This window comes from Oncorhynchus nerka, linkage group LG18, assembly GCF_034236695.1.
Source record: "Oncorhynchus nerka isolate Pitt River linkage group LG18, Oner_Uvic_2.0, whole genome shotgun sequence".
Taxonomy (NCBI): domain Eukaryota; kingdom Metazoa; phylum Chordata; class Actinopteri; order Salmoniformes; family Salmonidae; genus Oncorhynchus; species Oncorhynchus nerka.
In genome coordinates, this window is record NC_088413.1 from 79,456,163 (window position 1) to 79,471,088 (window position 14,926).

The 14,926-nt window shown below is 40.1% G+C and overlaps 1 protein-coding gene across 1 annotated transcript in view; it reads left to right on the top strand.

Moving 5' to 3' along the window:
* The window catches only part of atl1 (atlastin GTPase 1), a 46,781-nt gene extending 33,877 nt beyond the window's left edge, over nucleotides 1–12,904 (top strand). The window contains exons 14-15 of the mRNA XM_065004375.1: nucleotides 9,657–9,671; nucleotides 9,986–12,904. Of these exons, the coding sequence (XP_064860447.1) occupies nucleotides 9,657–9,671; nucleotides 9,986–10,111 (141 nt within the window). The 3' untranslated portion in view covers nucleotides 10,112–12,904. The remainder of the gene's footprint in view (nucleotides 1–9,656; nucleotides 9,672–9,985) is intronic.
* The last annotated feature ends 2,022 nt before the right edge of the window (nucleotides 12,905–14,926 follow it).

Genomic DNA, 14,926 nt, shown 5'->3' on the forward strand with positions numbered 1-14,926 from the left:
ACTTTTTAAACGTTGTGTGATCGGTTTATACCGTTGGATTCGTCTATTTCTTCTGCATCCCGTAGATGCCAACAGTTAGTCTGTGTGATTAATGGTGGCTGAGGGTTGTGTGACAAGGGCGGATCCCAAAAGGGCTTTGGGGGGGCGGGTCTTTTTGCAGGAATGTCCGATTGGTTAGAGCTACAAATTATTATAACATTTCTATGATACTCACAAGCTACACAAGAGTGATTAGGGGCGGCAGGGTAGCCTAGTGGTTAGAGCGTTGGACTAGTAACTGGAAGGTTGCAAGTTCAAACCCCAGAGCTAAAAAGAATCTGTTGTTCTGCCCCTGAACAGGCAGTTAACCCACTGTTCCTAGGCCGTCATTGAAAATAAGAATTTATTCTTAACTGACTTGCCTAGTTAAACAAAGGTTAAATAAAAAAATTTAAAGGTAAGGGGTTCTTCTACATAGATCATAGGAAATCCCAGGACATCGTGTCTATAATACTATAAGGGGTTATTCTACATAGATCATAGTAAATCACAGGACATAATGTCTATAATACTGTAAGGGGTTCTTCTACATAGAAGATCATAGGAAATCCCAGGACATAGCGTCTATAATACTGTAAGGGGTTCTTCTACATAGATCATAGGAAATCCCAGGACATCGTGTCTATAATACTGTAAGGGGTTCTTCTACATAGATCATAGTAAATCCCAGGACATAGTGTCTATAATACTGTAAGGGGTTCTTCTACATAGAAGACCATAGGAAATCCCAGGACATAGCGTCTATAATACTGTAAGGGGTTCTTCTACATAGAAGACCATAGGAAATCCCAGGACATAGCGTCTATAATACTGTAAGGGTTCTTCTACATAGAAGACCATAGGAAATCCCAGGACATAGCGTCTATAATACTGTAAGGGGTTCTTCTACATAGAAGACCATAGGAAATCCCAGGACATAGCGTCTATAATACTGTAAGGGGTTCTTCTACATAGAAGACCATAGGAAATCCCAGGACATAGCGTCTATAATACTGTAAGGGGTTCTTCTACATAGAAGACCATAGGAAATCCCAGGACATAGTGTCTATAATACTGTAAGGGGTTCTTCTACATAGATCATAGTAAATCCCAGGACATAGTGTCTATAATACTGTAAGGGGTTCTTCTACATAGAAGACCATAGTAAATCCCAGGACATAGTGTCTATAATACTGTAAGGGGTTCTTCTACATAGATCATAGGAAATCCCAGGACATCGTGTCTATAATACTATAAGGGGTTATTCTACATAGATCATAGTAAATCACAGGACATAATGTCTATAATACTGTAAGGGGTTCTTCTACATAGAAGATCATAGGAAATCCCAGGACATAGCGTCTATAATACTGTAAGGGGTTCTTCTACATAGATCATAGTAAATCCCAGGACATAGTGTCTATAATACTGTAAGGGGTTCTTCTACATAGATCATAGTAAATCCCAGGACATAGCGTCTATAATACTGTAAGGGGTTCTTCTACATAGATCATAGTAAATCCCAGGACATAGTGTCTATAATACTGTAAGGGGTTCTTCTACATAGAAGACCATAGGAAATCCCAGGACATAGCGTCTATAATACTGTAAGGGGTTCTTCTACATAGAAGACCATAGGAAATCCCAGGACATAGCGTCTATAATACTGTAAGGGGTTCTTCTACATAGAAGACCATAGGAAATCCCAGGACATAGCGTCTATAATACTGTAAGGGGTTCTTCTACATAGAAGACCATAGGAAATCCCAGGACATAGCGTCTATAATACTGTAAGGGGTTCTTCTACATAGAAGACCATAGGAAATCCCAGGACATAGCGTCTATAATACTGTAAGGGGTTCTTCTACATAGAAGACCATAGGAAATCCCAGGACATAGTGTCTATAATACTGTAAGGGGTTCTTCTACATAGATCATAGTAAATCCCAGGACATAGTGTCTATAATACTGTAAGGGGTTCTTCTACATAGAAGACCATAGTAAATCCCAGGACATAGTGTCTATAATACTGTAAGGGGTTCTTCTACATAGATCATAGGAAATCCCAGGACATCGTGTCTATAATACTATAAGGGGTTATTCTACATAGATCATAGTAAATCACAGGACATAATGTCTATAATACTGTAAGGGGTTCTTCTACATAGAAGATCATAGGAAATCCCAGGACATAGCGTCTATAATACTGTAAGGGGTTCTTCTACATAGATCATAGTAAATCCCAGGACATAGTGTCTATAATACTGTAAGGGGTTCTTCTACATAGATCATAGTAAATCCCAGGACATAGCGTCTATAATACTGTAAGGGGTTCTTCTACATAGAAGACCATAGGAAATCCCAGGACATAGCGTCTATAATACTGTAAGGGGTTCTTCTACATAGAAGATCATAGGAAATCACAGGACATAGTGTCTATAATACTGTAAGGGGTTCTTCTACATAGATCATAGGAAATCCCAGGACATAGTGTCTATAATACTGTAAGGGATTCTTCTACATAGAAGACCATAGGAAATCCCAGGACATAGCGTCTATAATACTGTAAGGGGTTCTTCTACATAGAAGACCATAGGAAATCCCAGGACATAGCGTCTATAATACTGTAAGGGGTTCTTCTACATAGAAGACCATAGGAAATCCCAGGACATAGCGTCTATAATACTGTAAGGGGTTCTTCTACATAGAAGACCATAGGAAATCCCAGGACATAGTGTCTATAATACTGTAAGGGGTTCTTCTACATAGATCATAGTAAATCCCAGGACATAGTGTCTATAATACTGTAAGGGGTTCTTCTACATAGAAGACCATAGTAAATCCCAGGACATAGTGTCTATAATACTGTAAGGGGTTCTTCTACATAGATCATAGGAAATCCCAGGACAGTGTCTATAATACTGTAAGGGGTTAATCTAGAAGATCATAGGAAATCCCAGAACATAGTGTCTATAATACTGTAAGGGGTTCTTCTACATAGATCATAGTAAATCCCAGGACATAGTGTCTATAATACTGTAAGGGGTTCTTCTACATAGATCATAGTAAATCCCAGGACATAGCGTCTATAATACTGTAAGGGGTTCTTCTACATAGAAGACCATAGGAAATCCCAGGACATAGCGTCTATAATACTGTAAGGGGTTCTTCTACATAGAAGACCATAGTAAATCCCAGGACATAGTGTCTATAATACTGTAAGGGGTTCTTCTACATAGATCATAGTAAATCCCAGGACATAGCGTCTATAATACTGTAAGGGGTTCTTCTACATAGATCATAGTAAATCCCAGGACATAGTGTCTATAATACTGTAAGGGGTTCTTCTACATAGATCATAGTAAATCACAGGACATAGCGTCTATAATACTGTAAGGGGTTCTTCTACATAGATCATAGTAAATCCCAGGACATAGTGTCTATAATACTGTAAGGGGTTCTTCTACATAGAAGACCATAGTAAATCCCAGGACATAGTGTCTATAATACTGTAAGGGGTTCTTCTACATAGATCATAGTAAATCCCAGGACATAGCGTCTATAATACTGTAAGGGGTTCTTCTACATAGATCATAGTAAATCCCAGGACATAGCGTCTATAATACTGTAAGGGGTTCTTCTACATAGAAGATCATAGTAAATCCCAGGACATAGTGTCTATAATACTGTAAGGGGTTTCTTCTACATAGATCATAGTAAATCCCAGGACATAGCGTCTATAATACTGTAAGGGGTTCTTCTACATAGAAGACCATAGGAAATCCCAGGACATAGCGTCTATAATACTGTAAGGGGTTCTTCTACATAGAAGACCATAGGAAATCCCAGGACATAGCGTCTATAATACTGTAAGGGGTTCTTCTACATAGAAGATCATAGGAAATCACAGGACATAGTGTCTATAATACTGTAAGGGGTTCTTCTACATAGATCATAGGAAATCCCAGGACATAGTGTCTATAATACTGTAAGGGATTCTTCTACATAGAAGACCATAGGAAATCCCAGGACATAGCGTCTATAATACTGTAAGGGGTTCTTCTACATAGAAGACCATAGGAAATCCCAGGACATAGCGTCTATAATACTGTAAGGGGTTCTTCTACATAGAAGACCATAGGAAATCCCAGGACATAGCGTCTATAATACTGTAAGGGGTTCTTCTACATAGAAGACCATAGGAAATCCCAGGACATAGTGTCTATAATACTGTAAGGGGTTCTTCTACATAGATCATAGTAAATCCCAGGACATAGTGTCTATAATACTGTAAGGGGTTCTTCTACATAGAAGACCATAGTAAATCCCAGGACATAGTGTCTATAATACTGTAAGGGGTTCTTCTACATAGATCATAGGAAATCCCAGGACATAGCGTCTATAATACTGTAAGGGGTTCTTCTACATAGATCATAGGAAATCCCAGGACAGTGTCTATAATACTGTAAGGGGTTAATCTAGAAGATCATAGGAAATCCCAGAACATAGTGTCTATAATACTGTAAGGGGTTCTTCTACATAGATCATAGTAAATCCCAGGACATAGCGTCTATAATACTGTAAGGGGTTCTTCTACATAGAAGACCATAGGAAATCCCAGGACATAGCGTCTATAATACTGTAAGGGGTTCTTCTACATAGAAGACCATAGGAAATCCCAGGACATAGCGTCTATAATACTGTAAGGGGTTCTTCTACATAGAAGACCATAGGAAATCCCAGGACATAGTGTCTATAATACTGTAAGGGGTTCTTCTACATAGATCATAGTAAATCCCAGGACATAGTGTCTATAATACTGTAAGGGGTTCTTCTACATAGAAGACCATAGTAAATCCCAGGACATAGTGTCTATAATACTGTAAGGGGTTCTTCTACATAGATCATAGGAAATCCCAGGACATAGCGTCTATAATACTGTAAGGGGTTCTTCTACATAGATCATAGGAAATCCCAGGACAGTGTCTATAATACTGTAAGGGGTTAATCTAGAAGATCATAGGAAATCCCAGAACATAGTGTCTATAATACTGTAAGGGGTTCTTCTACATAGATCATAGTAAATCCCAGGACATAGTGTCTATAATACTGTAAGGGGTTCTTCTACATAGAAGACCATAGTAAATCCCAGGACATAGTGTCTATAATACTGTAAGGGGTTCTTCTACATAGATCATAGGAAATCCCAGGACAGTGTCTATAATACTGTAAGGGGTTAATCTAGAAGATCATAGGAAATCCCAGAACATAGTGTCTATAATACTGTAAGGGGTTCTTCTACATAGATCATAGTAAATCCCAGGACATAGTGTCTATAATACTGTAAGGGGTTCTTCTACATAGATCATAGTAAATCCCAGGACATAGCGTCTATAATACTGTAAGGGGTTCTTCTACATAGAAGACCATAGGAAATCCCAGGACATAGCGTCTATAATACTGTAAGGGGTTCTTCTACATAGAAGACCATAGTAAATCCCAGGACATAGTGTCTATAATACCGTAAGGGGTTCTTCTACATAGATCATAGTAAATCCCAGGACATAGCGTCTATAATACTGTAAGGGGTTCTTCTACATAGATCATAGTAAATCCCAGGACATAGCGTCTATAATACTGTAAGGGGTTCTTCTACATAGAAGACCATAGTAAATCCCAGGACATAGTGTCTATAATACTGTAAGGGGTTCTTCTACATAGATCATAGTAAATCACAGGACATAGCGTCTATAATACTGTAAGGGGTTCTTCTACATAGATCATAGTAAATCCCAGGACATAGTGTCTATAATACTGTAAGGGGTTCTTCTACATAGAAGACCATAGTAAATCCCAGGACATAGTGTCTATAATACTGTAAGGGGTTCTTCTACATAGAAGACCATAGGAAATCCCAGGACATAGCGTCTATAATACTGTAAGGGGTTCTTCTACATAGAAGACCATAGTAAATCCCAGGACATAGTGTCTATAATACTGTAAGGGGTTCTTCTACATAGATCATAGTAAATCCCAGGACATAGCGTCTATAATACTGTAAGGGGTTCTTCTACATAGATCATAGTAAATCCCAGGACATAGTGTCTATAATACTGTAAGGGGTTCTTCTACATAGATCATAGTAAATCCCAGGACATAGTGTCTATAATACTGTAAGGGGTTCTTCTACATAGAAGACCATAGTAAATCCCAGGACATAGCGTCTATAATACTGTAAGGGGTTCTTCTACATAGAAGATCATAGTAAATCCCAGGACATAGTGTCTATAATACTGTAAGGGGTTTCTTCTACATAGATCATAGTAAATCCCAGGACATAGTGTCTATAATACTGTAAGGGGTTCTTCTACATAGAATACCATAGGAAATCCCAGGACATAGTGTCTATAATACTGTAAGGGGTTCTTCTACATAGAAGACCATAGGAAATCCCAGGACATAGCGTCTATAATACTGTAAGGGGTTCTTCTACATAGAAGACCATAGTAAATCCCAGGACATAGTGTCTATAATACTGTAAGGGGTTCTTCTACATAGAAGACCATAGTAAATCCCAGGACATAGCGTCTATAATACTGTAAGGGGTTCTTCTACATAGAAGACCATAGGAAATCCCAGGACATAGCGTCTATAATACTGTAAGGGGTTCTTCTACATAGAAGACCATAGTAAATCCCAGGACATAGTGTCTATAATACTGTAAGGGGTTCTTCTACATAGATCATAGTAAATCCCAGGACATAGCGTCTATAATACTGTAAGGGGTTCTTCTACATAGATCATAGTAAATCCCAGGACATAGTGTCTATAATACTGTAAGGGGTTCTTCTACATAGATCATAGTAAATCCCAGGACATAGTGTCTATAATACTGTAAGGGGTTCTTCTACATAGAAGACCATAGTAAATCCCAGGACATAGCGTCTATAATACTGTAAGGGGTTCTTCTACATAGAAGATCATAGTAAATCCCAGGACATAGTGTCTATAATACTGTAAGGGGTTTCTTCTACATAGATCATAGTAAATCCCAGGACATAGTGTCTATAATACTGTAAGGGGTTCTTCTACATAGAATACCATAGGAAATCCCAGGACATAGTGTCTATAATACTGTAAGGGGTTCTTCTACATAGAAGACCATAGGAAATCCCAGGACATAGCGTCTATAATACTGTAAGGGGTTCTTCTACATAGAAGACCATAGTAAATCCCAGGACATAGTGTCTATAATACTGTAAGGGGTTCTTCTACATAGATCATAGTAAATCCCAGGACATAGCGTCTATAATACTGTAAGGGGTTCTTCTACATAGATCATAGTAAATCCCAGGACATAGCGTCTATAATACTGTAAGGGGTTCTTCTACATAGAAGATCATAGTAAATCCCAGGACATAGTGTCTATAATACTGTAAGGGGTTTCTTCTACATAGATCATAGTAAATCCCAGGACATAGTGTCTATAATACTGTAAGGGGTTCTTCTACATAGAATACCATAGGAAATCCCAGGACATAGTGTCTATAATACTGTAAGGGGTTCTTCTACATAGAAGACCATAGGAAATCCCAGGACATAGCGTCTATAATACTGTAATAAGCTTACATTGTTGCTGTCACAAACGCCGAACTCCACACAGTTGTCACTGACTAGTTGGATATTAATTTCTCACTGAGCAAAGAATTTCTGTACTTACAGCCTTCATGTAAATTCATTTTTTATTAGGTTGTTGCTTTGGCAGACCTTATGTTATTGACATTTGTCAGTAAAACTCATGAAATCAACTGTTTATGTCAAATTGTTGTACTTAAAAAAAAAACACTTCATTGTGAGGGTAAATATAAGGGCTGGACTTGCAGATAAATGAAAGGCAGATCAATGAAAGGCAGATCAATGAAAAGACGATTTTTGCTGGGGTATCGGGACAGATACAGGTAAAGTGGTTCAAGATTTGGAGAGTCCTAGACCACAGGGTAACCCAGAAATGTCTCAGGGCAAAGGAATACCCCAGTTTTACCTAGACCAGGGGTCTCCAACAGGTTGATTGCTACCAGTAGCACGCAGACTACCTATGAGTAGCTCGCCAAACAGTTCTGTGTCACGATCGTTGTCCTCCTCGTCTGAGGAGGAGTAGTTGGAAGGATCGGAGGACCAAAATGCAGCGTGGTATGTGTTCATGATGATATTTTAATTAAAGAAAGCACTGAACACTGAATACAAAACAATAAACAAATGTGAAGCTATAATGAGAACTGTGCTGACACAAGCAACTAACATAGACAATCAACCACAACCCACAATGACAAAACAGGCTACCTAAATATGGTTCCCAATCAGAGACAACGACTAACACCTGCCTCTGATTGAGAACCATATCAGGCCCAAACACAGAAACAGACAAACTAGACATCCAACATAGAATGCCCACTCAGATCATTCTGAAAGTACATGGTAACCCAGGTAACCCAGAAATGTCTCAGGGCAAAGGAATACCCCAGTTTTACCTAGACCAGGGGTCTCCAACAGCTTGATTGCTACCAGTAACACGCAGACTACCTATGAGTAGCTCGCCAAACAGTTCTGAAAGTACATTAGATTTTCACTTGTTCCAATGCAAACTGTCACTAACAAGTTTAAGACTCTGCGAGCTCCCAGCTACGATCTAAATCAACATTATCCCACCCCTGGTTAGCTTAAAAAGCCAAACTTAACACAATTAATTGCCAATTTATTTCCAGGAATATTGCCCGTCTGTCTGTGTGGTGCGTGCGTTTGTCGATCTCTCCGTGTGTAGTCAGTTGATGTGATAACTGTCTTGTGGGTTGACAGAAATACTTTCCCCCCAACACTTTCTCTAGTCAATGTTAACTAGAAAGTAGGCTTACCTTACCTGTTTGAAAGCTTTGCCACGGAATGAGCAGCAGTATTACAGAACCATTGTTAGACTGGCACATAAGACAGAACATTCCTCACCTGCCAGATGTGCAATTAAAGGGGCTAGATGCACAATTATGGGGAATTATACAATGTGTTCATTTTGTTCCAGACCAAAATGGTATTCTGTTGTGATTTAAACATTGACATGGACTCAGAACATCCAATTTTGTTGTTTCTCTATGAATTATTGTAATTTTAAATCTGAGAAAATATATTTTGGGAAAATATAAAACATAATTTGGTGAAAAAAATCTTAGATTTTATAGAGCCCCCCCTGTTTATGAACCATTATTTGACCAGGTATATTGACAGAAAACATAGTGAACTACTTCCTCTTGTACACTAAGGACCAGGGGAAGTTGCAGGGAGAAGAGAATGTTCCTATTTGAAAGCTATAAAAAAAAAATCAGCAGTTAATTTAGCTCTCATGGTAGAAAAGACCCCTGACCTAGAGACATGTATTTATAGGCCATCCAAACCACTAGGTGGCGACATACACCCAGATGACCGCGTTGAACAATACAACGTCTGGAAATGATCAAAGCCTTTTTTAGAGTTTAAGTTTCTGAGGAAAACAAATATTGATTAATATTTATATTTATTTTACACTTGATATTTTTATTATTTGTCTAAGACTGTGTTTTTGTTGTTGTTTTGCTCTATATGTTTTGCAACAGGGAAGCACAAATGAGGTAAGTACACTGGGGGAGGAGTTGTGTCAGTGTAGGACTATTGTATGTTTTCCTATCTATCTTTAGCATTCCAATAATGGTTAAAGTCCCAAATGCAACCTCTTGCTCTGCTGTTGTTCAGGCTCTGTATAAGTCTACATTTGATGTACCCTTTCTGTATTTTGCCATATTGCACATTTGAAACAAATTATCTTTAGCATTCTGACAATGGTTAATATGTAGAATTCCACCCCTCTTTTTTTTTTGCCAGATAGTGACGATCCCTCTCTCTCTCTCTCCTCTTTTCCCCTCTCCTCTCCTATTCACCTTTCCAGGCTCTATATAAGCTGTATACTGCTGCAGCCAGTCACAGGCACCTGTACCACCATGCGTTCCCTGGCCCCCAGGCCCCTGGAGAGACGAGCGATACCCACCAGGAACCCACCAGGAAGAGGAACTGACCTGCCGACCTGATTGGCCAGAGCACAGCAGGGACTGCTGGGAATCTTTTCAGTAGCATGATGGATAGAGGAGGGGGAGGAGAAGCAGGAAGGAGGAGGGAGGCATCCTCACCCGTTGGACACTCTTTTACTATAGTATTGGCCGGAACATTCCAGCGACGCGTTCACTATTTTAAATCTATATGTGGACAAATGTAATGTCCCAGAGGTAGTGGCATAATCTCCCTTTGAACCGGGTTGCTTGGCCTGTTGCCTTCAAATAATGGGTATTTCACATATCATTGTCTTTCACAAACCACATTCAACCTTTTCTATCTGTTTGTAAGAAAAGACATCTGTAAATAACACGCAGGACAGCAGGAGTACAGATCACACTCCACTTGCAAATTCCCATCAGCAGTTTGTCTGGACGGAGGTGCAGTAAGTTACAGTTAACCGCTGATTTCATTGTGTTACGTGAGATAGCATGACGGCCGTCAGCACCGACAGGTCATCATCATCACCATCGCTTTAGAATGTTATCTGTCCGGAAAGACAATGCTTCGGATTTCACGAATGGAAGATTTCCTGAGTATGCCATTGAGGAGAAGTTTAAATCAAATTGACCTCTGACCTATAAACAGAATGGCGGTCCATGTATATTGATTATCAGGTTAAGTGCTGCTTCTCTAAAGGAAATTATTCCATGTTTGAAAGCCAATGGTTTTGCCCCAAATGGCTCCCTCTTCCTTATATAGTTCACTACTGTTTCTTTTACCAGGGCCCATAGTGCTCTGGTTAAAAGTCATTTTATTTTACTAGGCAAGTCAGTTAAGAACAAATTATTTTGAACAATGACTGTCTACCCCCCTGGCCAAATCCTAACGACACTGGGCCAATTGTGCGCCGCCCTATGGGACTCACGGCCGGTTGTGATACAGTCTGGAATCGAACCAGGGACTGTAGTGACGCCCCTAGCACTGAGATGCAGTGCCTTAGACCACTGTGCTACTCAGGAGCCCAATGTGCTCTATAGGGAATAGGATGTCATTGGGGACACGTGCGAAGTCTGTTTAAATATACCTATTTTTGTCAGCATGGTAAAATCGTCAGTGTCTACCATTTTAGATCCTCCAAGCTTATCTTCAGTGCGCTGTATTTTTATTTCTATTTCACATGTTTAGGGCTTGACCTTTGACCTGCCACTTGGTTTGTTTTTTTTGTAATATAGGTACTGCGTGCCCATGTCATGCAACTACAGTTTCATATTTCATTTGTAAAAAATTGTACCTTTATTTTACTAGGCAAGTCAGTTAAGAACTAATTATTATTTTCAATGACGGCCTGGGAACATTGGGTCAACTGCCTGTTCAGGGGCAGAACGACAGATTTGTACCTTGTCAGCTCGGGGATTCGAACTTGCAACCTTTCGGTTACTAGTCCAACGCTCTAACCACTAGGCTACCCTAGCTACGACAGCACTCACACGTCTTGCTGCATAATGATGCCACGTGTTGAGCAGAACGCAATCATCCACTGTCTATGGTCTATAAAACATACCCCCTCGTACATGTTTTGGTTTGGGGAGGTGGGGGTCAGCTGTCTGTGCTCCCTTAGTCTGCTAGGTGAGTAGGGTGTGGTCGACTGGCTAGGTGAGTAGGATGTGGACGACTGGCTAGGTGAGTAGGTTGTGACGGGCTGGCTAGGTGAGTAGGGTGTGGTCGACTGGCTAGGTGAGTAGGTTGTGACGGGCTGGCTAGGTGAGTAGGGTGTGACGACTGGCTAGGTGAGTAGGGTGTGGTCGACTGGCTAGGTGAGTAGGTTGTGACCGACTGGCTAGGTGAGTAGGTTGTGACGGGCTGGCTAGGTGAGTAGGGTGTGACGGGCTGGCTAGGTGAGTAGGGTGTGACGGGCTGGCTAGGTGAGTAGGGTGTGACGGGCTGGCTAGGTGAGTAGGGTGTGACGGGCTGGCTAGGTGAGTAGGGTGTGACGGGCTGGCTAGGTGAGTAGGGTGTGACGGGCTGGCTAGGTGAGTAGGGTGTGACGGGCTGGCTAGGTGAGTAGGGTGTGACGGGCTGGCTAGGTGAGTAGGGTGTGACGGGCTGGCTAGGTGAGTAGGGTGTGACGGGCTGGCTAGGTGAGTAGGTTGTGACGGGCTGGCTAGGTGAGTAGGTTGTGACGGGCTGGCTAGGTGAGTAGGTTGTGACGGACTGGCTAGGTGAGTAAGTTGTGACGGACTGGCTAGGTGAGTAGGTTGTGACGGACTGGCTAGGTGAGTAGGGTGTGACGGACTGGCTAGGTGAGTAGGGTGTGACGGGCTGGCTAGGTGAGTAGGGTGTGACGGGCTGGCTAGGTGAGTAGGTTGTGGTCGACTGGCTAGGTGAGTAGGGTGTGACGGGCTGGCTTAGAGGTAGACCGAGAAATGTAAAACATTATAAACAGTTTCACTGCAGTTGACTATATTTTATTTGTCTCTATCAATTCATACTAGTCTGCTTCTTGAACAGTTTGGTAAATAAATGATATTTTAAACTTGATAATGAGGGCTGGGGGAATAGATGTTAGTAGATAGTGAGGTAATAGATGTTAGTAGATAGTGAGGTAATAGATGTTAGTAGATAGTGAGGTAATAGATGTTAGTAGATAGTGAGGGCTGGGGGAATAGATGTTAGTAGATAGTGAGGGCAGTGGGGAATAGATGTGAGGTAATAGATGTTAGTAGATAGTGAGGGCTGGGGGGAATAGATGTTAGTAGATAGTGAGGTAATAGATGTTAGTAGATAGTGAGGTAATAGATGTTAGTAGATAGTGAGGCAATAGATGTTAGTAGATAGTGAGGTAATAGATGTTTAGATAGATAGAGGGTAATAGATGTTAGTAGATAGTGAGGGGAATAGATGTTAGTAGATAGTGAGGGCTGTGGGAATAGATGTTAGTAGATAGTGAGGGTGAGGTAATAGATGGAGATAGTGAGGTAATAGATGTTAGTAGATAGTGAGGTAATAGATGTTAGTAGATAGTGAGGTAATAGATGTTAGTAGATAGTGAGGTAATAGATGTTAGTAGATAGTGAGGTAATAGATGTTAGTAGATAGTGAGGTAATAGATGTTAGTAGATAGTGAGGTAATAGATGTTAGTAGATAGTGAGGTAATAGATGTTAGTAGATAATGAGGTAATAGATGTTAGTAGATAGTGAGGCAATAGATGTTAGTAGATAGTGAGGTAATAGATGTTAGTAGATAGTGAGGCAATAGATGTTAGTAGATAGTGAGGTAATAGATGTTAGTAGATAGTGAGGTAATAGATGTTAGTAGATAGTGAGGCAATAGATGTTAGTAGATAGTGAGGCAATAGATGTTAGTAGATAGTGAGGTAATAGATGTTAGTAGATAGTGAGGAAATAGATGTTAGTAGATAGTGAGGTAATAGATGTTAGTAGATAGATGAGATAGTAATAGATGTTAGTAGATAGTGAGGGAATAGATGTTGTTAGTAGTAATAGATGTTGTAGATAGGGAATAGATGTTAGTAGATAGTAGATGGTAGATAGTGGGAATAGATGTTAGTAGATGAGGTAAATAGATGTTAGTAGATAGTGAGGTAATAGATGTTAGTAGATAGTGAGGTAATAGATGTTAGTAGATAGTGAGGTAATAGATGTTAGTAGATAGTAATAGATGTTAGTAGATAGTGGGGAATAGATGTTAGTAGATAGTGAGGGCAGTAGGGGTAATAGATAGTAGATAGTGAGGTAATAGATGTTAGTAGATAGAATGAGGTAATAGATGATAGATTAGTAATAGATAGATGAGGGCTGGGGGAATAGATGTTAGTAGATAGAGGTAATAGATGTTAGAGATAGTGAGGGTAGTGAGGTAATAGATGTTAGTAGATAGTGAGGTAATAGATGTTAGTAGATAGTGAGGTAATAGATGTTAGTAGATAGTGAGGTAATAGATGTTAGTAGATAGTGAGGTAATAGATGTTAGTAGATAGTGAGGGCTGAGGGGAATAGATGTTAGTAGATAGTGAGGGCTGGGGAATAGATGTTAGTAGATAGTGAGGGCTGGGGAATAGATGTTAGTAGATAGTGAGGTAATAGATGTTAGTAGATAGTGAGGTAATAGATGTTAGTAGATAGTGAGGTAATAGATGTTAGTAGATAGTGAGGTAATAGATGTTAGTAGATAGTGAGGTAATAGATGTTAGTAGATAGTGAGGTAATAGATGTTAGTAGATAATGAGGTAATAGATGTTAGTAGATAATGAGGTAATAGATGATAGTAGATAATGAGGTAATAGATGTTAGTAGATAGTGAGGGCTGAGGGGAATAGATGATAGTAGATAGTGAGGTAATAGATGATAGTAGATAGTGAGGACTGGGGGGAATAGATGATAGTAGATAGTGAGGTAATAGATGTTAGTAGATAGTGAGGGCTGAGGTAATAGATGATAGTAGATAGTGAGGTAATAGATGTTAGTAGATAGTGAGGGCTGAGGGGAATAGATGATAGTAGATAGTGAGGTAATAGATGTTAGTAGATAGTGACGGCTGAGGGAATAGATGTTAGTCCATTGTACAGAAAGAAGAGTGAGACCATTCCCAGCGAGCACATAACGGTCTGAGAACCATATGTTTCTTAGATCTTGGTGAGAGCGTTGTCTTGTCCTAGTTATTTCACATACAACCTTCCCACAGTGTTCTGGGAATGGTGCAGGCTATCCAGCTAGCACATAACGGTCTTCCCACAGCGTTCTGGGAATGGTGCAGGCTATCCAGCTAGCACATAACGGTCTTCCCACAGCGTTCTGGGAATGGTGCAGGCTATCCAG